Source organism: Eublepharis macularius, chromosome 5, assembly GCF_028583425.1.
Source record: "Eublepharis macularius isolate TG4126 chromosome 5, MPM_Emac_v1.0, whole genome shotgun sequence".
Classification (NCBI taxonomy): domain Eukaryota; kingdom Metazoa; phylum Chordata; class Lepidosauria; order Squamata; family Eublepharidae; genus Eublepharis; species Eublepharis macularius.
Window position 1 is genome coordinate 4,058,708 of NC_072794.1, and position 27,254 is coordinate 4,085,961.

Genomic DNA, 27,254 nt, shown 5'->3' on the forward strand with positions numbered 1-27,254 from the left:
CAACAACAGTGACTACAGCTTCACTATTACCCTGTAAGGAAAGTTAGATGGAAATATCGTAGCCATCACAAGCCATCTTTGGGGTCACTGGAGCTGAGCAGGGATATAGCCCTAGGCAGGCCACATTCCAACTCAAGTGCCTGCAGCCTCAAAGCTGCCCTAGCTCTCTGTCTGCTCCAGGATACGTCATATTTTTGCCAGTGAGGAGGGCTTACTTTCCCCAGGCTCTCTCCAACTGCGAGTCCCCCCCCCCCCGCCACCAAAGCAGCAACTGGAAAGGCCTAGGGCCTGTGTCAGCCCAATGGTGTGAGGACTGATGGGACCTCTGGAGGTTAACTAACTGCATTACATTTGGCAGCTCCCAGCAGGCACAGCCTCCTTTTCTGAATCTACCAAGCCTAAAGAAACCATCCTTTCGACACAAATAACACTGAGCCAAGTCACCTGCACCTTGGGAGGTAGTTGGCCACATGAGAGCCAGCTGGGAAGGCTCACCAGCAGCTTGGCCCTGATGAGAAGGAGCCTGTTTCAAAGCGTCTTTTCCAGCATTATACTCTGAAACCAAGCTAAGGAACTTGAAAGACCATCTTGGGGCCCGATCCTAGAGATCTGCTTCAGAGGATCTTTCCAGGTAGACCAAAAGCCCTGTCTTTCTCAGGTGCCCTCAGAGATTTCAGGTGGCTGACAGAGGAGAGCTCCTTTACGTGGCGACACCTTACCTACAAACTGCTCTCTCCAGAGGCACTGACCCTGGTCATTTTCACTTCTCTGCCAGAGTGAGATATTTTCATTCTGGATCCAGCATCATTCCTGACATTTTGTTTCTACCTAACTATGCTGCTTTCACCCACTGTATATCTCATTCATTTAAAACTTGATTTTACTGTAAGCTACTTTGGAGACTTTTTCAAAGTGGCTTATAAATCCCCCCCCCCAAAATACAGACCATACAGGAAAGAGACACAAATATTTTCTTTTAAAACCGCCAAAGCAGCTTATGTCCACCATTGATAAAAACAATGCATCATACTTAAGCCCAGCTTCTCAGTAACTGCAAATGCTAAAAACAACACTGGAAGATACCAATTCCTTAAAAAATGGGGTGTGGGGAACTGGAGACAACCCAAGGTTTGCCTGGTGGTATCTGAGAGATACTCAAGCAGGCATTCCCCATATAGCACTGGGGAACATGTCCCCCTGAGGACCAACATAGACAAGGCCTTACAGCTTAAAGCTGCTATCTCAACTCTTTACAATGAAGACACACAGGCTCCAGCCCTTTATCCCTTATAGAGGATGGCACGGAGTTGTTTTCTGCTGTCCCAGAAGGTCGGGCCAGAACCAATGGCTTGAAATTAAATCAAAAGAGCTTTTGGCTAAACAGGAAGAACTTCCTGACTGTTAGAGCAGTCCTTCAGTGGGACCTCAGGAGGTGGGCTTCCTCGGGAGGTGGTGGGCTCTCCTTTGGAGGTTTTTAAGCACAGGCTAGATGGCCACCCGACAGCAGTGCTGATTCTGTGAACCTGGGCAGATCATGAGTGGGAGGGCAGAATAGGTTACATCAGTGCTTAGTTCTCATGGCCCTTCTTACATGCCCAGGGTAATGCCAATTGCCACCTTGGGGTCAGGTAGTAATTTTCCCAGGCCAGTTTGGCTAGGGATCCTGACGGTGTTTAGCCATCTTCTGGGCATGGAGCAGGGGTCACTGGGGCAGTCGGAGGAGGTAGTTGTGAATTTCCTGCATTGTGCAGGAGGTTGGACTAGATGACCTTGGAGGTCCCTTCCAACCCTATGATTCTATTATTCTACCAAAAGCCACCCTAAATTTGCACATTATATCAATTCTCATGTACTGCACCACTAAAAACATGAGTCTAGCATTTTGGGGTGCTGCATGGCATAAAAGTATAGATTCAAAGTGTGATCGTCTTAATTTTTACATGAAGTCTCAAGAAATCCACTGTCAAATCACTTATCACATCAATGAGGTTTTACAAATAGATTGTTTGCCCCATCTCAGATGCACTTAGGAAGCAGTTCCCCTCTTCGCTCCATTGTGGTGCTTTTGTGCACCTTCCATGTTTTTCCTGGCTTTTCTACCTTATTTCAAAAATTTGCTTCCTTTTGATCTGTTGGAATATACCACAGCAAAGTCAGAGTGACTGCCTGTGGATAACAAGAAGGCTAGAGTAATTTTAAATGTTAATGGAAGTCAGGAACTTGGAAATGATACCAATACAAATTATATAATGTTACAATATAGTGATCTAGCAATACCCCTTTTTAAAAAGGTCCTTCAGTATAAGGGGGAAAATGGAATCTGTGGGAGACTGAGGCAGGGAAAATGCATGGAATTACACCATGTAGAAGCACTATTGTCAAGAGAAATTTCCCACCAGATGCACCCTGGAAGGTTGGGGGTGACTCCCTTTTGACTTTTTAGGGCAGTCTGGTTCATACTGTCCCTTTTCCTCACAATTAAAACAAGTTATCTCCTGTCTGTGAGCTTGGCTTGCTAGCTGGAGCTGTAGGGTTAGGCTCTTGGACTTTATAATCCACATGGCAGGGCAGCTTTTCAAACCGTGGAAGTGGCCCCAACCATGGCCTTTAAAATGGTTGTTTCCTCCAATAAACTTTCCCCCTTGGCTCGCTCATGACTTCATCATCACCTGATCTGCAAAGTCTGCTGCCTGGGCAACAGTATTGGGTTTTTGTTTGGCCGCTTCTTCATACAGACCTGGAGGGCAGAAGTAAAGGAATTGTTCGACTCCTATAAACCCGAACAGTTTCTGACCCTCCTCCCTGGAAAACTTAATTCCCTCTCCTTGCCACCAGTCAGATAAGTTATTTTAAGCAGCCTTCCATCTGGGAAAATATTTCTGTGGTGCGCTTCTTTAAAACTCTGAAGTTTTTCCTGCTATGTTCAGGTGTCAATCCAAAGCGCATCTTCACTTTCTCTTTAAAAAGGTCATAATCCCCATATTCCCTCTTGGCCATGTTTCTATAGACTTCTTCCAATCCTCCTGTAATCTGAGAGCATATGTACTTCATATGTACTTCCTATCATGCACATTCAAAGGAAGTAAAGGCCTCAAAATCACAGTCCCTCTGTATACTTTGGTAAATGCCACGGTTCTGTTGAGATGGGTTTCCCCCCCATGTTTGGCAAAGCTGAGTTTGCCTTATCAGCTTCCAATGGGAGTAGCAGCATCTCATGTATTTTTTCGTCTCTCAGCATTTGTAAATGTTCTCTTTCCATAAGCACAGTATCTTCTCTTCATGTTCTCTTGCCTCCCTGAGTTCCTGTTCCTTCCTCTATTTCCAACTGGAAGCGAGGTGCACACTCCATTTGGACCACTGGTGAATCCTTCAGTGGAGCAGAAGCTGCCAGGAGATTTGGATCTCCCCTTTGGAATTGTGAGAGGTCTAGATCCTGACTTGCCACCATTTCCAATTTCCTAACGAAAATCAACAAAAGAAAAAAGGAAAACTTTCTGTGTCTGTGTTTGCTTGCTGTGCTTCCCCCAAAACTTTCAAAATTGGCCTCACGTTTCTTACTTGGGATTTCTCAGCTAAAAACCAACAAAGGGATTTCTCCACAAAAAGCAACAGGAAAAAATTTATTTGAGAGACATTAGTAATCCTTTATATTTCAGTTTCTTGCTTAATTAAAAAGATTATAGTTTATTTCAATAAAGAATAATCTTTAAACTCTAAAAGAGTCACCGTGTGCCTTTATGGGGAGAGTTAAAACAAGGAGAGCCCATACAAATTATTTGTACTAAGTAACAGGTTCTTCAAAGAGAGATCTTATTACCTAAAGCCTTCGGAGCTGTTCAAAGTTGGGATGTAAATCTCAGAAGCGGATGGTTTGGAAGCTTTAATGAGGCACGGAGCTGTGACAATTGGCACGCTCACGGTTCTTGTTTACTCTTCCAAGACATCAGATTCTGCATTATTTTTTCTCTTTTGACCCAAGGCCTTCTGTCTAAAGGAGATTTTAAGTTTCCAGCTTTTTGGCTTTGTATAACACGATTTTAGGGACCGCCAGATAGACTTTTCATGGTCATGTTGCCCAATAAGGGGCTCAAGCAGGTCGCAATGTTACTTTTGAGTGAACCCAGTGGGTGATGCTTTGGGTGTACCAGGAACAATGAAGAGGAAGACGCCCGAACACGCTTTGGGCCATCCTCAAAGATGCTGCCCCGGAGTCTGGGCACGGTAAAAGGACTACGCCGCCGGGCAGCCTTCAAAGGCTTTCCTCCGCCTCTATCTAGAGGCCAGCCCCAAACTCCTCCCCCCCGGCAACGTCATTTGCAGCTACCGAGGAGGCCTCGTCTCTAGGCAACGAAGGGTAGGCGCCATCTAGGACCTTGGCCCCTCTATGGTTTCCACCCGCTCCTGTAACCGGAAGTTGAAGCGGCAAATAGCTGCGGCACTCTAGGACTCTACTCTCACTCGTACTCGAGAAGTATCCGCGAGTCGAGGCTGACTGATGGCGCCCCCTCTCCCCGCGCCATACGCGTGGCCGCCCATCGATGTAAGGCTCATTTAAGGCGGAGGTGGTTAAGCTCTGTGGCTCCGGCGCTACATCGAGGACTAGACGTTACGGCCTCTACGGAAGTAGTCAATTGATAAGGGCCGCTTTCTTCCCACCGGAAGTGCAGGCGCGCAAGGGCGTGCCGCTCTAGGACGCCGTCCTCCAGAGTCTGGCGGAAGCCGAGGAGGCCGCGCCCCTCCGGCGCCCATCCCGCCGGCCGCACCGTGGTGGCATCATTTCTGCGCGCCCACAATATGGCGGCGGTGAGGCGGCTGCTGTGGCGCTGCGGGCGGCCCCCACCAGCGCTGCTGAGCCGCGTGTGGCGGCGGGGGCGGCTGTGCTGTTTGCCCGAGCCCAGGAGGCCGCCGCCCTTCGCTCTTCCCTCCGGATCGTCTTTGCCGCCCTGGGCGCTGCCCCGGCGGGACCTCCAGTTCCTGCTGAAGGGAGAGCCCGCGGGGAGTGGCAACCAGGACAGCCTGGAGGGTGGCGAGGAGGGCGGCGAGGCGGGCGGCGGCGGGAGCGGCCTCCCCGGTGAGGGCTCGGGCGGCGCTCCCGTGGTGACGGCGCTGGCCCCCCTCATGGTCCCCGAGCACGTCCCACACGTGCCCCTGATCGCTGTGACTCGCAACCCTGTTTTCCCTCGCTTCATCAAGATCATCGAGGTGAGGAAGCAGGAAGGGGCGGGGGGGGGGGAGGTGAGGAGCATCAGTGTGGCAGGCGGAAGGCTGAAGGGGTCGCAAGAAGACTAGCCCAGATTGAAAAAGACTTTTCCTTGCCTCCAGCTGGATAGAGGAGCCAAAGTCGTTGAATCTGTGTAAGAGGAGAACTTAACATTTGCAGGCCAGAGATCACACGTTTCATTTATGGCTGCCAGCCTCCAGATGGGGCCTGGGGAGCTCACGGAATTACAGCTGATCTCAAAAGTATAGAGGTCCGTTCCCCAGGAGAAAACAGCTACTTTGGAGGATAGTATCTGTAGCATTATACCCTGCTGAGGTATCTTCCCCAAAATCTGTCCTCCCCAGCTTCTGTCCCAGAAGCTCTGGGAATTTCCCAGAGTTGACATTTATGGTCTGCCTTCCTTACTGAGACAATATCATGAACATTTCCATAAACAATGCCATAGGATAAATAGATAACAAGTTTACAAAAACATGGCATTAGCAGGAATCCAGTTCAACATAGTGATGAGGTCCATGGTTCCTAACTCTTTAGTGGATCATCTGAGATCCCTCCTATCTGAGTAAAAAGCATTTTGAATAATTCAGTTTTGCATCGTTTGCAGAAAGCCAGGAGAGTAGAGGAGAGTAGAGACTCTCCTGACCTCAGGTAGTCCGTTCCACAGGGTAGGGGCCACCACAGAGAAATCCCATGTATGGGCTGCTGTTGATTTTGCTGGTGTGCAGGAGACCCTGTTCTGAACAGCAAAGTTGCCGTGGAGAAACATAGCTACCAGGCTTATCTCTGGCCTTAAAGCTCAAGTTGTATGGAAAGACTTTGCCTGAGGCCATGCAGGCCTGCTTCCAATCAGAGGAAACAAGATTGGCCTAGAGGACTTGAGGACCTGGCTTTGTGTAAGGAAGCATTAATGGTTAATAAATAGTTAAACAAGAAGGAGCCGTAGCTCAGGGCTTGACATGCTGAAAGCCCCTGGAGGTAGACCAGTCCTGGCATCTCCAGTTAAAGATTGTCAGGTGCTTGGAAATAACTTTTTCTGCCTGAGACACTGGAGAGCAGCTGCGAGGCAGTAGACTTGCACATTTAGGAAAAAGCCCTTAGCTTTCTGTGGAAGTCCCTGCAGAACTTTCCAGTCTCCAGTAGCTCTAGTTAAAAGTATTCTCATCACTGCCCCAGCCTAAATTGGGGAGCAATTTATTTTGTTTACATAGTGTTGGTACTGTATAAACACAATAGTCCAAATTGACATAGAAAGCTAATGAAAGGGAAAGTGATATAAAAAAATAGAACTGGGATCCAAAGTAACTAATTTGTTGGGGGAAAGAAAGGATAAATTCAGCTGAGCAGCACATCCCCCCTGATATGGGTGCCGTTTATTTAACTCTCCATGGGGAAATGGCCTCCAAACTTGTGTTTCCGGTCAAATTTTCATAGTTGTAAGCTTTATAATGCAGCATGCACTGCTGCTTTTAAGGCAGGCTGAGTTGGAACTTTCCCTGTATCCTGAGCGTTCTGATTTCTCCGCTCTGTTTACATAGAAGAATCATAGAGTTGGAAGGGGCCATACAGACCATCTAGTCCAACCCCCTGCCCAGTGCAGGATCAGCCTAAAGCATCGCTTCAGCTTGAGGCAGCTTAATGAAGTGTGCATTCAGAGTGACATCTGGCTTGCTTTGGAGGCACAGTCCTTGAGCCTGATCATAAATCTTTGTTCTGCTTTCATTCTGAAAATCAAGTGGTTGCCTTCTTAGCGTAGCTTCAAGGGGTTTTTTTTTTGTGAAGGGTAGAAGATTTGGTGAATATATGTTGTTGCTTCGGGGATTGTTGTATTTATTTGCATTGTTTGTAGTCCTTTCTCCCTGAGACTCAGAGCAGATTACACAGTGTAGTACAATACAAACAAGACCTGGGACAGTCAATAAACAATACAATAGGCTATAGATTGAAGAAATTTGAAACAAAACATAAACAATTTGACATGACATAATAAAATACAGGAACAGGCTGTTTCCTAAAGTGTGGGCCACTACAGAGAATGCACATATACTGACATCTGTAGATTTTGCCCATCTGCAGGGTGATACCTGCAGAAGGCCCCGTTCGTATGAGTGAAGCTGTCATGGTGGAACATAGAGAGAGAGGCACTCCCATAGATATGAGGGACTAAGGCCATGAAGGGGGCTTTGTGTGTGATAGCTGAAACCTTGAACTGAGCCTGGTAACTGATGGGTAGCCGATAAAGTGACTGAAGAAGGAGAGTAATATGCATGATGCAACTAACTACTGATGATAATCAAGCCGTAGTGTTCTGCACTGACCGGAGTTTCCAAATTGACCTAAGGGTGATGTATGTAGATGTATTCCAGTAGCCTAGTCTTGGTGTTAAATTGATCCAGGTGACTAGATCAGCCGTGTCAAGGTAGGGGGACCAGGCAATTTGGATAGAGAAATACAGAGCTGGGTGTCATCCGCATATCGATGGCATCCAGTTCCATAGCTACAAGTGATTTTTTCTAAAGGTGTTATGTAGAGGTTGAATAACATGGGGGATGAGCCTGAGCCTTGTGGAATCTTACAAGATAATTTCCACACTAAAGACAGCTGATCTCCAACAGTAAACCTTTGAGATCGTCCCATGAAGAACAATTTAAACCAGTCCAAGACACGTCTCCTGATACCTGCTTCTGCCTCCAAATGCCTCAACAAGATGGCATGGTCCACTGTATCAAAGGCTGCGGATGTATCCTGGAGGAGCAGCAAAGAAGCATGGCCTTTGTCTGCATTCAGGTGGAGATCATCAACAAAAGCCCCCAGAGCCATCTCTGTCCCTTGTCCTGGCCTAAAACCAGATTGAAAAGGGTCTGGAGTGCCAGAGTTATCCAAGAAGATGTGAAGTTGGTCTGCTACTGCTCTGTTAATCACTTTGGCTAGAAAGAGCATATTATGGATTGAGAGATAATTGGCCACATCATTTTTGTCTAGGGATTTTTTTTTTAAAGTAGAGGGCTGATAATAGCTTTTTTGAATGGCCTTGAGTTAGTGACTGATTTGTTTATGATAGACATCAGGGGCTCGTTTAACATACATTATATAAAAAGGCTCTGTTAGAAAGGGGATATCCATCTGCAAGGGATATCACACCATTTGCACATAAGTTAACCTTTGCTGGGAAGAACAATGGATGAGGTAGTTTGAAACCAGTTTGCATTTGTCATGTATACATGTCCCTTGACCCGTTTAACCTAGTGAAAAGGCATGTGTTCATTTCCTCCCGTTGCCTAGGAGATGCCTCTGGGACTTTAGGACGTGACACACAACTTCAGTCATTTGATGGAATTTCATCGTATTTCATCATCTTTCGTACTCATCTCAGGAAACTCGTTAAAGAGCTCTTAAGTAGAATTGTTGAAAGGGAATGTTCATGACTCACTGTTAGTTCTCTAGCAGATGGGGTGCTGTGGCCTTGGTGGTGCTGGAGATGGGTCTCCTTGTGTCCTTCTGCAGTTGGCTTTGGCACAGTCCTACTTGAAAGACCCCAAGGTTTCCTCAAGGGCACTGATAATCCCAGAGGACATCAAGGCCACAGTCACTCAGAAACATTTGTGTCGGAACAAGTTGACAGCAGTGCTTATGGGAAGAGAGATTTGGCAGAAGCTGCAGTTGAGCTATCTGGAAGTTCCTTGAGCCCTGAAGAGCCGGTGTGATGATAGAAGCCTTTCCTATTCACATAAGCAAAAAGTCAAGCTTTAACTCTGGTCACAGAACTCTTTTAAGGCAAGGCTTTCACTACAGTTTAGCCTTGCCAAGTGAAGTCATTTTGGGGGATCAATGACACTATTGGCACAAAAATTTTACAGCTGCTGGGTCAGAACAAATGAAAGGTCCATCTTATCCAGCATACTGTGGCCAGCTAGCTGCTGTTTGGAAGTTTACAAGCAAGATATGAAAGTGACAGTTCTGTTGCTCTGTTCCTCACCTCTGTAATCAGAGGTACACGGCCTCTGAACATGGAGGGCCCATATATAGTGGGTAATTGTGCTATAATTTTGTATAATCCTTTTTAAAAAGCTAACTCAGCATTATCTCACTTTGAAGCAGTGAGTTTCATGTATTAATTGAGTGCTGTGTGAAGGGCTTCCTTTAGTTTTTGGCTTCATAGCTGTGTGAGGAAACAAGGCGGTAACTACTGCAAATGGGCAGTTAATTCACTAGATGTAATTAGTTGGAAGAGAGCCGTGACTGGATCTTCTACTGATTTTTTTTTAAGTTTAAAAAGTGTCTGCAAGAACTTATTGGGAAGAGAGTAGTTTAACATCCTCATTGTATTTTTCATGACAAATTTCCTACGTCTGAGGTGCCGTTAGCCCCTGTAATTTATTCTTAAAAAGACAAGCACCTACAGTGTATGTAACTTCCTCCTGGATGGGGCTCATGGCAGCTGGGGAAAGGGGCTGATTTGTATTGGGAAAACCGCAGGGAGGACAGAGTTACACTCTTTCTCACAGCACCACACCTGATCTTGCTTGGAGATGTAACGAGACGGTTGCCCGTGTCTAAAACCAAGCCTCAACTTGCCAGGAGAAAGATGGATCTCTCTCCGGGGAAGCCGAAAGCAGTTAGTCTTTAGACCTGTCAAACAGATAAGTTCTTTGAACCAGCTGTTTATCAGTACATTTATTTATATAGGGTTCAGTATTGCTTTGCAACTCCTTATCAAACACACAGACACCAATCTAGAGTTTATTTCACTTTATTGAAAATATACCCTAGTTTTTTAATGAAGCAAGTAGTCAAAATATAAATGGCTATTAATATGAATCCTATAACAACAGAACATAGAAAGGCAATAAGAAATAAGTTCACTAACATTTCTCAATAAATCTTAAGTTTAACATTGCTCAAAGTTTCTATGAAATACATAGGTAGAAATAGGTTCTCACCTAGATTCTCTCAAGAGATCTCTTCTATCAGTACCCTGCTTATTCTTTCTGTGTTTGCAATTATATACCTAATCATATGCAAACATTTAGGGTCTGTTCACATGATAGCACAAACAAATATTGATTGGTTTGACACTTCACTGAATATTCATAATTTCATAGTACAGCCTTCCAGTTAGTTAAAAAATTATGTCATTGTCTGATCTGCAAGAGAATACTATTAATCTCTGACAAGTGTCAAGAAAAGTTAAGTTGGGCAATCACCATTGGTTGAATCTCTGATAGAAGAACATCAATCTCGGTAGAGTCCACTATTTTAATTAATTGTCAAAGGATGAGAGCACACCTGCTGAATTACCTTACAGATAGAAAAAATACACTGAAAGTTCATGCGAAGTATAAAAGTTCATCTAGAGAGTACAGAAGCTAGGCCTAGTATTGTTCAGTATTGATTATTGGCATATGATTTTAATGTATATTGGCATAACAGAGGAGCCCTTTTCTTTTTTCTTAGTATTAAAAAGAGCTCAGGAGGTCTGTATGTCACCTAGCTACCCTCCACGTTCCTCTTTGTTTGTGAAGCTATCTTACTCTGTCTCTCAAACTTGCCTTAATCCTCAGGTGAAAAACAAGAAGCTGGTTGAGTTACTGAGGAGGAAAGTCCGCCTCGCCCAGCCCTACGCTGGAGTCTTTCTCAAGAAGGATGACAAGTGAGTGGCAGCTGTTGTGAGGCTGATGGTTGCCAGAGACCGGTTGCCTTGCTGGTCGGCACAGGGCCCATCATGTCTTCTTTTAAGGTCCCTAAGCGTGTAGAATTTTTAAGAGTTGGGTCCAGGTTCCTCACAGCTACACAACCACTGTAGGGAACGGCTGTTAAAAAATGAAGGAGAGCCCAAAGGGCCTCAGAACACGACTGCAGAGTGGGGGGGGGGGCTTTTCAAAGTAGTGAGTGGGGAAGGGTCTGTTTCTGCTGCTCCAAGTGGAGTATTCTCTGCACGCAGAGCAATAAAATGCCCTCCCCCCTGTGCTATTTTGACATGGGGAAATGGCTTTGGGGGTGGGGGGGGGAGGCAGGAGCTCTTCCTCCTCCTGCGGTGGCATTCTGAGGCCATTTGGGCGCTCCCTTATTAGCCACTCAGGTGAAGTCATAACTTGATTATTTTTTAAAAATCTGGGTTATATGTATTTATGGTTGTTGCATCTCCTCCCCCTCTCCTACTTTGGCAGATCAATACAACATATGTTGTATAGACTAGTGGTCCCCAGGGAGGAGCACAGAGTTATTTGATGGGGTCCGTGGATCCGTATGTGTGTTTAGCATTGTCATTATGAATTTTCTCCATCAGTGGATACTAACTGTACAACTACTGTCATGGGGAGACACAGTCTGAGATACGTTTTGATGTTGCAAGTGGGGGGGGCCCTCATAGTTGATAAAGTTGGGAACCGCTGGCCCTTTGTCAAGACAATATTGCACTTAAGAAGTCGTCAGCTTTTTTTGAGCTCCCCAGTACTTGTCTCCTGGCAAGAGATGCACAATGGCCCTGATCCTAGATTCGTATCAGGTATAGCACAACAAAGATACTGTTAAAGAATCTTTACATCTCTGTTCCTTGTGGGGGGAAGGAGCATCTGTATATACAAAACGTTACCATTATCAGCAGTTATATGGAGATAATTTATGAGCTGCAGGAGAGCATTTTGCTAGTCTCTCTTTCTCTTTCTCACACAGCTGCTCTGGGAGGAGAATTGGACTTTGAATTCTGGAACTGTTGTATTTATTTTCAAGACATTTTGTATTACAATCATCTTTAACATTACCTAGCTATCCTACTTAATTGGGTTCACATTTTTAAATTTCTTTTTTATACAAATAGCTGCAAGGTTACTTTTCCTATATATTTTTGGGTAATGTGCACTTACTGTATTGATGTCCCTTGCTAATGCATTTTTGCTACTTTTCATTATGACATTAATATATCAATTTTAATAAATATGCAGTCGTAAGATATGTAATTGTTTGGCCCATTAACCAGTAGACCTTATCTTTATATCTTTTCTTCCTGTCCTTCACCAGCTATCACTATCATCTTCCTTACGCTGCTGCCTCCAGGCATATCATATTCTCATATCTGTTGTCGTAAAGCAGACTTCTGTACTAGCTACCTCAAGGCCGTACTGACTGGAGGCCACTTCTGTTCTCTGTCTGTTCTGTTCTCTGTCGAGCTTTTCTAGATAGTTACTTGCGTTCTTTGGCTGTGGCCTCCAGGGGTACTCTCTGGAAAGCCAATGTTATTTCCCAGATATCTTTAGCAAAATCTGCAACAATAGTGCATGTGCTCTCTCTCTTTCTCTCTCTCTCTCTCTCTTCTCAGGGATAATCACCTGAAAAACATTCATGCCAACTATGTAACTACTGAGCATGACAAATACTCTGGCCAGGGGTTCAAAGCCAACGAAGAGTGTTGTGCCATTGGGAGAAAAGGGAGATCAGCCATTAAGCCTGCAGATGGTTTTGCTTGTCAAAACAAAGCAGGACTGGGCTGGGACTTGACTGCTGTTTGATGCCTTCAACCCAGTGAGAGCCTGCTTTGGTTTTCTGTTGCTAGCAATGAGTCAGATGTGGTGGAGAGCCTGGATGAAATCTACCAGACAGGGACTTTTGTCCAGATCCATGAAATGCAGGACTTGGGTGACAGGCTGCGGATGATTGTCATGGGACATCGAAGGTAAGCCCCCCTCCCCGTGATGCCTTGGTGGCCTATGAACACTCACTTTAGGGAAGGAAGGACCAAAAAGGGACATGGCCTGATCAGGGGAGGCTTCCTGTTGTCTGAGGGGGTGAGCCCTCCCCCCCCCCCGAGCTGCCCCAGTCTTCCCAGCTGGTCATTACAAAATCAGCTGAGGGCCCAAAGTGCAGCCGGATGTCAGGGCACTGTTTGCCGCAGATCTCTGTGTTTCCTTGTGTGCTTGGATGGTGATTCTGAGCCATTATGCCCCTGAAGACCACTGTGCAGGTATCCATTCTCCTCCTCTGGCAGGACCTTGCAGTTCCTGACTCATGACAGTCAGATATGCTCTTGACCTGCCTGTAGCTTGCTGGGGTGGTTGAATAGAAATGGGGTGTTTCCATGTATTGCATTTGGTGGCCTCTTATAACAGTGCGAGGTCAGCTCAGTCCAGGTGTGTCCTCCCAGAACGTTCCCTGAACCTCCAAAGCAAAACGGTTGCCGGCAGCCTGTTTCCCCTCTCTTCTGGGTTTCAGAATTCGCATTAACAGGAAGCTGGAAGTGGAACCAGAGGAGCCTGAGACCGAGGCCAAGCAGAAACCCCGCAGAAAGCACAAGCATTCCCAGCGGGAGGCCAGAGAACAGCTGGAAATCCAGGAGCCAGTGCTGCAGCCCCTGGAAGCTGCCCCAAGTGAGGTGCTAATGGTCGAAGTGGACAACGTGGCCCACGAGGACTTCCAGACCACAGAAGAGGTCAAAGTAAGAGAGGGATGGCTGGGGCAGGATGGCTGGCAGTGGCAGGGCATCCCTTGGCCTCGCCTCTCTAAGGCGGAGCAGGCCTGGGCAGGTTGTGGGTTCGGAGCCTAGGCACCATTGGAGGTACGGAGAAGATCTTTCTTCCAGTGCTCCTGACTGTGTTCCTTGCATGTGTCTGTAGGCTCTCACGGCAGAAATCGTCAAGACCATCCGGGACATCATTGCCTTGAACCCTCTTTACAGGTCTGTTTGCCCCATATGCCAGTGGAGGCCAGTCTGTCTTTCAGCTTAGTGTGCCACGAGCTCTTTTTTTAAACCTGCAAAATAAAAGTTAAACCCCCCCCCCCAAGTAGTCTGCCTTTGTGTTGCTGATTGGGGTGTTTGATTTTTAGAAAATGGGTGCACAGAGTCTCATTCGTGACCTCTGGCAGGCATTTCTGGTACTCTCAAACAAGGGACCTATTCTCTTCAAATAGGGTTGGATCCTGTGGCTCCATTCTCAAGAAATGAGGTGGGAGAGGCTCTCTGAAAAAAGTGTCTCTGCTAAGGGAATGGATCCATGAGGTCCAGCACTTTCTCCTGCAGGCCTTTTTTTGACTCCCCACAAGCTGCTGGTCCTAATTCAACACTCATTGCCACACCACACTGGCTCTCATAAAAAAATCTGCCAGGGGTGGTAGCTGGACAAGATCCAGCGCTGAATCCAAAGGGACTGCTATGCCCTGACTTGTTTCTCCTTCTGCTGGGTCTTTCCAGAGAGTCTGTGCTTCAGATGATGCAGGCTGGGCAGAGAGTGGTGGATAACCCCATTTATTTGAGTGACATGGGGGCGGCGTTGACAGGGGCAGAGTCATATGAGCTGCAGGACATTCTGGAAGAAACCCAGGTAAGGCATGGGACCACCTGCAGGCAGCAGCTCCCCTCCGTCCTCTACCCGATGCACTGCATGGGCAAGAGTGCAACAAAGGTGCTTCTTCTTTCTCCTAGATTCCCAAGCGCCTGTACAAAGCGCTGTCTCTTCTCAAGAAAGAGTATGAATTGAGCAAGCTCCAGCAGCGGCTTGGACGGGAGGTGAGGCCAAGGTGCTGAGCATCCAGTGCCCCAGAGACTCCTCCAAGGGCATTCTGATGGTTGCTGGCTGGCATGGAGGGTCTGCTTCCAAAGGTCCTTCAGAGGGGGGGGGGGGGATTTGGCAGCTTTGGCCCATGGGGCTTTGCTGGACTGAAGATTGAGCAGACACCTGCCCAGCCATACCTGTTGCTGGATCTGTTGAGTGGCTGCCTGACCACATTGGAGGTGGCCAGACAGATCAGACCAAAGAGTGGTCTGTTGAGGCCAGCGAGATGATCCAGCGGGAAGGCCCCAAGCCTCTCTTGTGGTTTGCCTTCCCTGCCCGTGCAAGCAGTTGATTTTCAAGGTATACTGTCTATGAATATGGAGGCTCCGTTAAGATGTCTCATCCGATAGCTGTTGCTATTCCATGCCTTTCATCTAATTCCCCTTTTAAAGCTGCCCGAGTCAGGGGCCATCACTATATCCTGAAGCAGTGAGTTCCAATGTTCCCTCTAAGCTTTGCAGTGTTGTGAGCTAAAAATCTACTTTGTGAGCCGGAACAACAACTTTCATTAAAGTTTTGAGTGCACCTCCTTTTAAAAAAAAATTGCAATCAAATTGTTTTGATTACAATCAAAACAATTTACCAATAAAAGCCATTAGGTAAAAGGACCACAAAAAACAGAGTATACTTTGCTGATTACAAAGAGGTAGTTGTATTAGTCTGTTGCTGCAAAATAAAGCAGACACGCAATGGCACCGACTAGCATGTTTATTTCAAGATGAGCTTTTGTGAGTCAGTGCTTACTTCTTCAGCCTCCTTCTGCGCCAAGGCCAAGTTAAATGACGCCTTCACCATGGTGGCGGCTGAGGCGCTACCTCCTCTCCTCCGCTCTCTGGGGCTGACGGGATCCTAGCGATTTCAGGCTGCATGGGTCAGGCCAGACCCGATCACTCGCTCTGCTCTGTTCCCCAGCTAGAGAGCCAGCAGTGGCTGGAGGCGCTCTCTGGCACCACCCTGGGGGCCAAACCAGCCACAGCCAGGAAGGGAGAAGTGGGATGAGGCTCCATCCATATAGGGCCCACCTGCAGATGCTGGCTGAGTGGGAGGGCGGGGCCACCTGAGGGTTAGTATCTGTGAGCTACATCTGAGAAGCTGTGAGCAGAGGAGTCAGAATCTGTGAGCGATTGCTCACGTGCTCACATTAGCGGGAACACTGCTGAGTTCTATACATTAATTTTGTATTTCTTTTGTCTATTCTGAATTTTGTCTATCCTGCAATTTAACGAAATGATTTCCACTCCCTCCTCTAGTTTTAGTATTATGGGAGAGGAAGGTCATTTTTCCTTTTCTCACCATGCATAATTTTATGAAGCTCTGTCACATCTTCCTGCACCCATCATCTTTCTTCCAAACTGAAGAGCCCCAAGCTGTTTTGCCTTTCATCACGGGAAAGGTGTGGCAAGCATTAAATCAGGGGTGCTCAACTCTGTGGATTGTGGAGCAATCCACTGGCAATTTCCATCGACCAAAAGAGCCATCTGACTCCTGCATGCCCTGGGCATTCCAGACATGCATAAACAATAATATGTATTGTCCTTTTGATTACCAGAATACCTCTGAGCATTTAGAGTTATCTTTGCACATCCCAGGGACTTTTAACGTGCTAGCATTCAACAGTGGTATGCCCCATTCCACCACCTTATTCAGCTGCATTTGTTGACCCAGCCCCAAAACACAAACCCTGCACGTCTGCACAATCTTAATATAATCACAGGCAAGTTGCATTATATTTTAAAAATAATATGGTTAGTTTTATATTAGGCCCATAGTAATGATGAAATTATTCCAGTTTCTGAAGAAATTGTCCACTCCCCTGGAGCATGGGGCATGTGCCATATTGGAGATCAGTGCTCAGACAAGCCACGTGTAGCTGCCTAGCCAATAAGTGAAAATCCTATTTCTGGATTATTCTTTTTAAAAAGTTTATTGGAAAACAAAAAGGCAGTAACAGTACATAAAAGAAAAACCATTCAGTTCTGGGTTATTGTGAACCTTTCTCAGCCCCTCTGATGCCTCCCTGTGAGTCTGGGTCAGCTTGCAGGTGTGGAGGCCCCCGCTGGTGCTTGAGCTGCCAAAGCTCTTTCGGAAGAGGCTGCAAGACCCTTCCTCTGCCCCCTTCCCCAGGTGGAGGAGAAGATCAAGCAGACTCACCGCAAGTACCTCCTGCAAGAGCAGCTGAAGATCATCAAGAAGGAGCTTGGCCTGGAGAAAGAGGACAAAGATGCCATTGAGGAGAAGTTTCGGGAGCGCCTGACCGAACTGGTGGTGCCCAAGCATGTCATGGAGGTGATAGACGAGGAGCTGAACAAGCTGGGCCTCCTCGATAACCACTCCTCTGAGTTCAAGTGAGTCTCCCGGGCTGCCAGAGGGCAACCCCACTAGCGAGCATCCTTTTTCATCCTGCCCTTCCCTCAACAACCTCAGAGCAGTATATCTATAGTCCGCCTTTCTCACTGGCACTCAAGGCGGGCTACACAGTGTGGGTCGACATCAAACGCATTTCAATAAACAATATAATAGGGTCTACAAATGCAAGTTTGCAAAGCTTTAAAATTAGCAAGAATCCAATACAGAGTTAAAGAAATGTTGAAACACAGCATAAGTAATTCTAAGATCGCCATACTAATGTGATTCCATTTTATTTTCACAACAACCCTGTGAGATAGGTGAGGCCGATCGTGATGGTCCAGGGTCACCCAGAAAGTTTCAGCATCGATACTAGTCTTTTAGTCACAGCTGCAGGTGCTGGGGGCAGCGGGGCGCTATTGGACAGAGGTGTTGGCCTCTCTGCCTTGTCCGTTAGATTCCTGGAGGTATCTGGTTGGTCATTCTGGGAAAATGGATGTTAGGCTAGATGGATCTTTGGTCCGATCCAGCAGAGTTGCTCTTAGGCTCCAATTCTCGTTAGCTAGGCTAACTCAATAGAGCATCTATGTACAGAGGCAGTCTATTTTTGGCAGAAAAAAACCAGGGAATCCCATTGTCTGCTTGAGGCCTGGGATACTGGACTGCATGGACTGTTAAGGTAGAAGACAAAGGTTTGCAGAATAGTGTCTGGGGCAGGGTGAATGAGCAGAGAGGACTGTTTCTAGCCGTGGTGAGTAAAGGGAACCTCCAAATTCAGAGGCAGTCAACCTCTGTATACCAGTGCTAGGAGTGCCCTGTTGTTGGCCCTCTGGAGTAACTGGTTGGCCATTGTGTGAGGCAGGATGCTCGACTAGATGGACCCTCAGTGGTCTGGTCCAGCGGGGCTGCCCCTGAGTTTTATGAGGCTTTGCTATTCCTGTGTATTGCCTGGCTGTACTGAACCAGGGCCTTTCTGCTGCTGGTGCTCTAAAATGGCTCCTCCCCTCACTGTCTCCTGGAGCCTGGGCTCATGACCTGTTCCAGCATCTACCTACCCCCTTGCTGAGTTGTCATTCAAGAGGAAGTGCTTCATGGGGGTGGGGGGAAGCTCTTCTCTTGCTGGAGCTTGGAGCTTCACATGGGCTCTCCTGATGCTTTGTGTTGGCTTGCATGTTTCTGTTAGTGTCACCCGCAACTACCTGGACTGGCTGACATCCATCCCTTGGGGCAAATGCAGCGAGGAGAACCTGGAGCTGGCCAGAGCGCAGGCTGTCCTGGAGGAGGACCATTATGGCATGGAGGATGTCAAAAAGAGAGTGCTGGTAAGGATCAGGAGCCTGGGAGGGTCAGGCGCAGAGCCTTAGCCCAGGAATTTCTCCAGCAGATCAGCCCACAGCTGCTGCTCCTGACCCACCATTGAAGGGGGCTGTGCCGGATCCCTCTCCCTGTAGCCTATAACAGGGGCCTTGCCTGCCCTCGTGGAGCAGACGTTGGCTCTTGTGACCACTGGGACAGGAGCCTCGGCCAAAACAGGGTCGTGGGTAGTTTGGGGAGGGGTCAAGGCTCAGAGAAGGTCTCAGGCCCAAAGGATTCCAGGTGGCAGGTTGGGGAAGGGCCCTTTCTGGGGTGAGACCTGGAGAGCCGCTGCCGGTCGGAGGAGACAGGACTGAGCTGCATGTACCAAGGCAAATAGCAGAGTCTGCTTTCCCCAAGAGACCTTAGCTGCATTGCCTCCCCTGCCCCCTGCTTCTCCCTTCAAATTTCCAAGATGCAACTCTAAGCCAGTTAGATATAATGTTTAATACAAATACCTACATATAAAACGAGAAGCACTTTGTGACCATGTATGTAACCCGAATGCACACTGCTCTGCATTCCGAGGAATCTGAAAAGAAATTGGTGTAGCCCAGAAATCCACTTGCATAGATGCAGTTGACACTATGAGTGCCCATTCCGCCAGTTCCGAAGGTTAGGAGTCGGGGGGTGATCCTAGATGCCTCCTTGAAAATGGAGGCTCAGGTCGCAGCAGTTGCCAGGCCTTCTTTTCTTCATCTTCGACAGATCAGACAGCTTGTCGACCCGTGATTTAACTAGAGTTATCCAGGCAGTGGTCACCTCTTGCCTGGATTACTGTAACATGCTCTATGTGGGGCTTCCCTTGAGTCTGATCTGGAGATTGCAGCTGGTCCAAAATGCAGCGGCACGTGTCATCACCGGAGTGTCAAGTAGTACGCATATAACACTGGTTTTGTGCCAGCTGCTTTGGCTGCCAGTGGAGTAACGAATCAGATGCAAGGTTTTGGTATAAAGCCCTATATGGGACCAGCATATCTGCGGGACCGCCTCTCCCCATATGTGCCCCAGAGGGTGCTCTGATCAGGAGCTAAATAACTATTGGTGGTCCCTGGCCCCAGGGAGGCCCACCTAGCCTCGACCAGAGCCAGGGCCTTTTTAGTACTGGCTCCAACCTGGTAGAAATCTGGTAGAATAGTGAGACCAGGGCACAGCAGGATTTACTGTCTTTCTGCCAGGCCTGTAAGACAGAGATATTCCGCCAGGTGTATGGTTGGGGCTAGAATAGGCCTCCCATCGGCCTGGATAGAGGAGGAGAAGGGAAGATCGGATCTATCCAGCTTTTTAAAGTGGTAGATTGGTTGCCTCCGATTAGCTGATTGCTGCTATCTTGTATATTTTTAAATTTGTATTGTATTGCTATGCCGTCTGATTTTAAACTGTTTTAAGATGTAAGTTTTTATTATAAATGTTTTTTACCTGATGCAATCTGCCCTGGGTCTGCTTGTGCAGGGAGGACGGAATAAAAGTTGAAAATAATAAATAATAAATACAGAAATACTATATAATGTTAAGTCAACTTCTTTAGACCTTGAATTACAATTCATACGAAAAGTTTTAGGTGGCTAGCTGTGCTTGTCTGCAGTAGAAGAGCAAGATCTGAGTCCAGTAACACCTTAAAAACCCACAAGCTTTTGAGGGTCAAAGGTCCTTTCAGAATGAACTGCAAATGACTCCGCAGGGTTCAAGGTGAAGGGTCAGATACATGCTGCGAATATCTGTAGCTGCCTTGCCGTGGGTGTGAGGACCTTGGCCCCTCTGTCCCTCTACTTGGAACGGCTGTGGCTTTTCAGGGTCTTGGGCAGGGAAGATGCTTTCCCAGTCCCTGCTGCCTGGGATAGCAGGGATTGAACCCTGGGTCAGTTGCCCACAAAGCAGATGCTCTGCCGCTCGGCTGCTGTGTTCCACAGCATTCTGTGCCTCTGCAGAGGGGCAAAGTTGATCTTGCCGGCTCCTCTCTGTGACCAGGGCATCTCCGTTCACTCATGGGAAGAGCGAGGACTGTTCAGGGTCATTCCACACAATGCCAAGTTCTTGTGGATGTCAGAGTTCTAGTCCCCCAGATGCACGCTGGCCTGATACTAATTTGGATGCCTGTCCCTTGCAGGAGTTCATAGCTGTCAGCCAGCTCCGGGGATCAACTCAAGGCAAGATCCTTTGCTTCTATGGCCCGCCGGGGGTTGGCAAGACCAGTATTGCCCGCTCCATTGCTCGGGCCCTGAACCGTGAATATTTCCGCTTCAGTGTTGGTGGAATGACTGATGTGGCCGAGATCAAGGGACACAGGTGCGTGTTCGGGCTGCCTGCCCTCCTCCTCTTGTTCCATGGAGCTGTCTTCAACGATTGCCGTTAGTGCCAGGATGGTGAATCGCTTAGCACAGTGGTTCGCAGACTTTCTGAGGCAGGGGCCACTTCTTTACTGACCGGCATGTCTCCAGCCACCTGTACGTAGAGGTCCCTGGAAAGACCATTCCTGGGGTTGCAAGATCGGTATGGCAGAAGATTGGTGGGGTGGAAGGAGGAGGGACAAGGGGGTGAAACAGCCTGTTTAATTGAAAGGAACTGCACATACAGAAGAAGGAACCACTCGGCCCACATGTGGGCTGTGCCTCCACATGGGTCCCGACTTGCCCATCAATAAAACTGGGTCCAGAAGCACCCCCAAGGTTTTGTCTCCTGAAGACTGCCCAGCCCCAACATCGGTTTGTTTGCCTTCACCCCCTTGATTGTGATCCCAAGACGCTGACTCTGGACCTCACAGAGCAATTCCACACCTCTTTCCCCCGCCTGGATGTAAAATGCAGCCATTTCCTGTCCCTTAACACTGAAAGTGTATTTTATTTTTCATTTTGAGTAGTTACAAATATGTAGCATTACTGAGCAACAGAGACTATATTTGGTGGCCATTTCACGTATTATGCAGAGACAAGTCCAAGTTTGCATCAGCCTTCCTGAGTGTCCTCTCCCTCCTTCCGCTTGACTTGAGAGGCGCGTCGGGGGGGGGGGGGCTGGCTTCTGGGTCCCGCCCTGCTGCTGCTGCTGCTTGCTCCTGAGCGCAGGCAAAATTTGAACTTTCTGTCCAAGAGGAAGACAGCTTTATTTCTCATGGTTTGTTTTAAGCCAGGGCAGTCATCCAGTTAAAGTCATTGAAGCTGAGAAATGCTTTAAATCTGCATTAATGTGAGAGTCACCCCTGTGAGTTGCAAAGAGAAGGGGGTAATGCCTTTTCCAAAAAGATACTTGCTGTTTTGTTTTCGTTTTTGATTAGTGAATTTAAAAGATAGATTTAAGTGTTGTAACCCTAATTTAAAGATGATATGCTTTGAAGTCTTGCTAGCTGAGTGATGTGAGTGGCTGTCTGATTCCTAAGTGTGGTCTGTGGCCAACAGGAGGACCTATGTTGGTGCCATGCCAGGGAAGATCATTCAGTGCCTGAAGAAGACCAAGACAGAAAACCCTCTGATCCTAATTGATGAGGTAATTCTGCATTGGGGGCCACTGGTGGGAGTGACTGAATGGACGGGGGCCTCGTGACCAGGAGGGACTGTTGGTTCTGTGCTGCAGGTGGACAAAATAGGACGAGGCTTCCAAGGAGACCCCTCCTCTGCACTTCTTGAGCTGCTGGATCCGGAACAGAACTCCAACTTCTTGGATCATTACCTTGATGTCCCTGTGGATTTATCCAAGGTATCGGATCTTCTCTGCTGTGGTTGCTGAGTAGGATTGCGGAGTGGGATCTTCTGGCTGTTTCTGCTTTGCTGTGTCTAGGAGCAGCTGCAGCCCCAAGGCAGAGCAAAACCCCCAGGTTTGATCTTGGGCAGCCCATGCTGCTTGAGGGAGCCAGAAGGGCCGGCCTGGAGACCTCCCAGTCAGTCCAGGTGAGAAGAGCCTGACTAGGCTGTTATTTGCACATCCCCCCCTCCAGGTGCTCTTCATTTGTACTGCCAACGTGACAGAGACAATCCCAGAGCCCTTGCGGGACAGGATGGAAATGATCAATGTCTCAGGCTATGTTGCCCAAGAGAAGCTGGCCATAGCAGAGGTAAGCATGGCAGAGGGAGAATGGGCAGAATGGGGCACAGCCACTGAGGAGGCTGGAAACACACCAAGCCTCTTGCCTCCAGCCTCCCGCGGAGCTGGCTTGAACAGGCTCTTCATGATTTGGGGCCATGATACGTCAAGGTCTATGACCATCAGGGCTCCACAACACACACACACACCCATTCACCTTTTGTACAGAGAAAGACATTGCTGGTTTTGCTCTTTGTTCTCAAGACAAGTAAAGGGCATTTGTTGAGCTTTAAATGATAGGTCTCACGATTTTCTCCAAAGAACGTGGGACCAGTCCAGGAGGGAGCACTGCAAGCGCGCTCCCTCGGACCCCGAGTATGGAGCAGAGGGGTGGGGGTGAGGAAGAGTGGATTGTTGGCAGTTAGGATACTGGGGGGGGGGGTTGATCCATTCTGTTACGTCTGACTTCCAACCCAGATGCTGAGACAGAACACAAAGGGGAGGCAGTGGCTGAGAGCCCCCCCCCCCTGAGAAGAAGGCAGTCATCTTGGGGAGTTGAGCACAAAACTTTCAGCAAAGGAAGCAAAGGGCCTGCAGGGATGATCTTGCGAAGAAGGGGCGGGGTGGGTGGGTGGCGGCTGCAGGGGCAGAAGCGTCAGCCCCTCCGTTTCAAACGGCAGAGCCGAGGGAGGCTTTGGCCCAGGAGCAGGGCAGGGCCGCTTATCCTCTGCCTTGGGTTTAGTAACCAGGGGTTGTTTCTCTGTTCCTTTCTCAGAAGTATTTGGTCCCTCAGGCCCGTGTGCTGTGTGGGCTGGACGAGAGCAAGGCCAGCATCACGCCTGATGTGCTGACTGTGCTCATCAAGCAGTACTGCCGGGAGAGCGGTGTGAGAAACCTGCAGAAGCAAGTGGAGAAGGTGGGGGGGGGGCTGGTCTTCGGAGGGGGGGCGGAGGGGCTCCTTTGCCACCTCCTGCCTTAACCGCCCCCCTCTTGCTCAGGTGCTTCGGAAATCGGCATACAAGATCGTCAGTGGGGAAGCAGAGAAGGTGGCGGTGACCCCTGAGAACCTGCAAGACTTTGTTGGGAAGCCCATCTTCACAGTAGATCGGATGTATGACCTGACCCCTCCTGGAGTGGTGATGGGCCTCGCTTGGACAGCCATGGGTGAGGGCAGTGGCCCGGGGTTCGAATCTCCCCTTGGCGTGCCTTTTGGGGTGGTGTTGCGGGGAAAAGAGGACAAAGGCCAGGGCGGTCGGCACGGCTCGTGGGCCAGGAGGTGCTCCCTCCAGTTCTTTTCCAGTCCATTGAGCCCACCCAAGCGGCATTGGATTCTCACTGTTCACTAGCTTGGGATCCTGCCCGCTTCTTTTGCAGGAGGCTCCACCTTGTTCATTGAAACGTCCCTTCGAAGGCCCAAGGACAAGGAAAGCAAGGAGGGTACCCTGGAAATCACAGGGCAGCTGGGAGACGTGATGAAGGAGAGTGCCAAGATTGCCTACACGTTCGCCCGGGCCTTCCTAATGCAAAAAGAGCCGGCCAATGACTTCCTGGTGACCTCCCACATCCACTTACATGTGCCAGAGGTATGTGTGGCTCTGCAGGGTGCCTGCTTAGCACAACTGTGAACAAGAACAGTTTGTAGTAGCATCTGCCTTGTTGGGGTGGCCCCTAGGCTGATAGCCCTTGGCTGTTCAGTGTACAGCGGGTGAGGGCCATGTGGAGAGAAGTGGATTAGATTATAGGATTGTTAGGGGACTAAGGAATTGGTTGGACAGTTGCACCCAAAGAGTGCTGGTCAATGGCTCCTTGTCTAATTGGAAGGTGGTATCCAGTGGGGTACTGTGGGGTTTGTTTTTAGCCCAGAGCTCTTGAACATTTTTATCAATGATCTTGAGGAGGGTATGAAGGGATTGTTCATTAAATTTGTAGATCACAGCAAACTGGTAGCAAACACTCAAGAAAATCCAATTACATCTGGATACATTTGAAAAATGGACAGATCTGAAGAAGATGCAATTTAGTAGAGATAAGCACAAAGTTTTGCATCTAGGTAGCAAAAGTGTAAACGTTATGCACACATACCAGATGGGGGATACTGTAGCATGTGTGAGTGAGATCTTGGGGTTTTGTTGGCCTGCAAGTTGTGTGTGAGTAGCCATTGTGATGAGGCAGCAAAAGAAGACAAATGCAACCTTTTTGTGTATCAATAAATGCATAGTTTGAGTTCAGTAGCATCTTAGAGACTAGTTAGATTTTCAGAGCGTGAGCTTTTGAGAGTCAAAGTTCCCTTCCTCAGGTGCATAGTGTCTAAGACATAAAATGTGACAAAAGCTCCGTGGCACAGAGTGGTAAGTGGCAGTACTGCAGCCCAAGCTCTGCTCGCAACCTGAGTTCAATCCTGGCAGAAGCCAGGTGCAGGTAGCCAGCTCAAGGTTGACTCAGCCTTCCATCCTTCCGAGGTCGGTAAAATGAGTACCCAGTTTCCTGGGGGTAAAGTGTAGATGACTGGGGAAGGCCATGGCAAACCACCCCGTAACAAAAAGTCTGCCAAGAAAACGTCGTGATGCGACGTCCCCCCATGGGTCAGTAATGACTCGGTGCTTGCACAGGGGACTTCCTTTACCGTTTATACCACTGTATACTTCACCAGTCATACCTCACTTGGAGTATTGTGTCCAGTTGTGGATGTCCCTTTATAGGAAGGACATAGATTCTTTAGAGCAGATACAGAGGAGAGCAACGGGGAAGAATAGGGGTTTGGAGACTGAGCCCTGTGAAGAGAGGCTGAGAGAACTGGGAATATTCCGCCTGGAGAAGAGGAGGTTGAAGGGAGACTTGGTTGCTCTCTTTAAGCATAAAAGGGTTGTCATCTTGAAGGTAGGGAGGGAGCTGTTCCATTTTGTGGAGGATGATAGGACTCGTAATAAAGGGTTCAAATTAAGACTGGAAGATACTGGTGAGATTTTAGGAAACCTTTTTTAACAATAAGGGCACTTGAGTGGTGGGATTGGGTTTGCTTGCCCAAGGATGTGGTGGCTTCTCCCTCCTTGGTGGCATTTAAGCAGAGGATGGACAATGATATGTTAGGGAGGTTATCCTGCATTGGGCAGGAGGTAAGATTTGGATGGTCTTTAGGTCTCTTCTGGTTCTTTAGTTCTATGATGTTAAAAGTGCCTGGTGGCTTGACCTCAGCAGGCCACTCAAGCTTGGGATTTCTCCCAGCGGGGCTGTGGCCCTAGTGATAAAGCACCTGTCTTGCAAGTGGAAGACTCCAGATCCAATCCTCGGCATGTTCTGTTAAAGGGTCCCAGGTGGATGTTCTGAAACGTCTTATATATGTGACATGAGCCACCCAAACACTGGGGAGTACAAAGAACCTACTGCTGAGATGCCTCAAGTCTCAATCCGAGGCAGTTCTCCTGGCTCTGCCATCATCCTGCCAGGGCTGAAATCCTTTGCCGTCACCATTGGGGAGGGCCATCGGGGAACATGTGCCCTATGTGTAGCTGAATCCCTGCTTTTCTCTTCCTGGTAGGGAGCCACCCCCAAGGACGGGCCCAGTGCAGGCTGCACGATAGTAACTGCCCTGCTGTCTTTGGCAATGAATCGCCCTGCGAGGCAAAATGTGGCCATGACTGGAGAGGTGTCACTGACAGGGAAGATCCTCCCTGTTGGGGGAATCAAGGAGAAGACTATTGCGGTAAGGTGGAGCAGAGCCCCTGCGCTTGTGCAGGGGGCTGAACGGTGGTTGCTGGCACACAGACCCATGAATATTACCTGAAGGTGCACAAGGGAGGCTGGGTTAAAGGGACATTGCCGTCCATTGAGATTCTTGCAAAAAAAATCTTTTGGTCTGACCCTGCAATGCACTTCAGTATTCTTGACCCAGAGTGTATGCTCAAGCTCACTGACCACAGGCTGAGCTGACCTTTTTAGAGCTCTTGAATCCACATTCTGGTTTAGTAAACGGAAAACACGTCCATGAGCCAGAGGAGTCCCAATAGAGGTCACGTGCGTGAGGCAGACGTCAACCCTCCTTTCCAGCCACCTGCCCACCCCACAGGGCCTTCAGGCCAAGAGTAGTAGTAAAATGAATTCAGGGACTCCACACAAGTGAGCCAAGCCCCACATTGTCTGACCATCTCATCCAGACATGAATGAAGATGCTTGCTTTGAAACTGCATGTGAACTAATCCACTCCCTCACCCCAGGAGAGCTGGGAAAAGGCTTGCTGCCTATGAGTTAATTCCTTAAACTGTGACCAGAAACCATTGTTACCTGAAGGGAGTGGGTCTCCCTTTTCTATCGGGAGGTGACCAATGCCTCACCCTTGTTTTCCAGGCCAAGAGAGCTGGTGTCTCCTGCATGATCCTCCCATCTGAAAACAAGAAGGATTACTGTGACCTTGCCGAGTTCATCACTGAAGGACTTGAAGTACACTTTGTGGAGCACTATAAGGAAATCTATGACATTGTTTTCCCAGAGCTAGCTCCCTCAGGAGCATAACCTGCTGCTTGGAGCCACTTCTGGATGGGGCCCGGCCTGACCTGTCTTCTCGATCCCATGCTGGGAGGTTTGGGCTGGACAGAGTGGCTGGAACTGCTGCTGTGTAGCGACTGCTCCCTAGCTGTGGCTTGGTTTGCTAGTGCTTGTGTCTCTGAGAAGCATTTTCCACACCAAATATTGAATTATGAGATGTTAATTAAAACAGGACTGTGAAATTCTAGACAACAGGGTTTTTTGTCCTTTTATTGCTTTAAACGGAGTTGTATCAGAGCTTCCGC

The 27,254-nt window shown here is 48.2% G+C and overlaps 1 protein-coding gene across 1 annotated transcript; it reads left to right on the forward strand.

Annotated features, from left to right (window-relative positions):
* Window positions 1–4,793: 4,793 nt before the first annotated feature.
* Window positions 4,794–27,203, forward strand: LONP1 (lon peptidase 1, mitochondrial). Its single transcript, XM_054981639.1, has 18 exons — window positions 4,794–5,202; window positions 10,780–10,868; window positions 12,768–12,887; window positions 13,424–13,646; window positions 13,825–13,886; window positions 14,400–14,529; window positions 14,631–14,714; window positions 16,885–17,105; window positions 18,290–18,428; window positions 20,567–20,745; window positions 21,849–21,936; window positions 22,024–22,146; window positions 22,385–22,501; window positions 23,246–23,386; window positions 23,469–23,634; window positions 23,845–24,053; window positions 26,006–26,170; window positions 26,812–27,203. Exons 1-18 carry the CDS (start codon window positions 4,795–4,797, stop codon window positions 26,974–26,976), a joined length of 2,829 nt encoding a protein of 942 aa, XP_054837614.1. The 5' UTR covers window position 4,794; the 3' UTR covers window positions 26,977–27,203.
* The last annotated feature ends 51 nt before the right edge of the window (window positions 27,204–27,254 follow it).

Excerpts from the sequence above, each read along its gene's own strand:
- LONP1 (XM_054981639.1), top strand. The coding sequence starts at position 4,795 with ATGGCGGCGGTGAGGCGGCTGCTGTGGCGCTGCGGGCGGCCCCCACCA. Across the intron at positions 10,869-12,767 it reads TTTCTCAAGAAGGATGACAA|CAATGAGTCAGATGTGGTGG; the intron begins GTGAGTGGCAGC and ends TTCTGTTGCTAG. Across the intron at positions 23,635-23,844 it reads CCTCGCTTGGACAGCCATGG|GAGGCTCCACCTTGTTCATT; the intron begins GTGAGGGCAGTG and ends CTTCTTTTGCAG.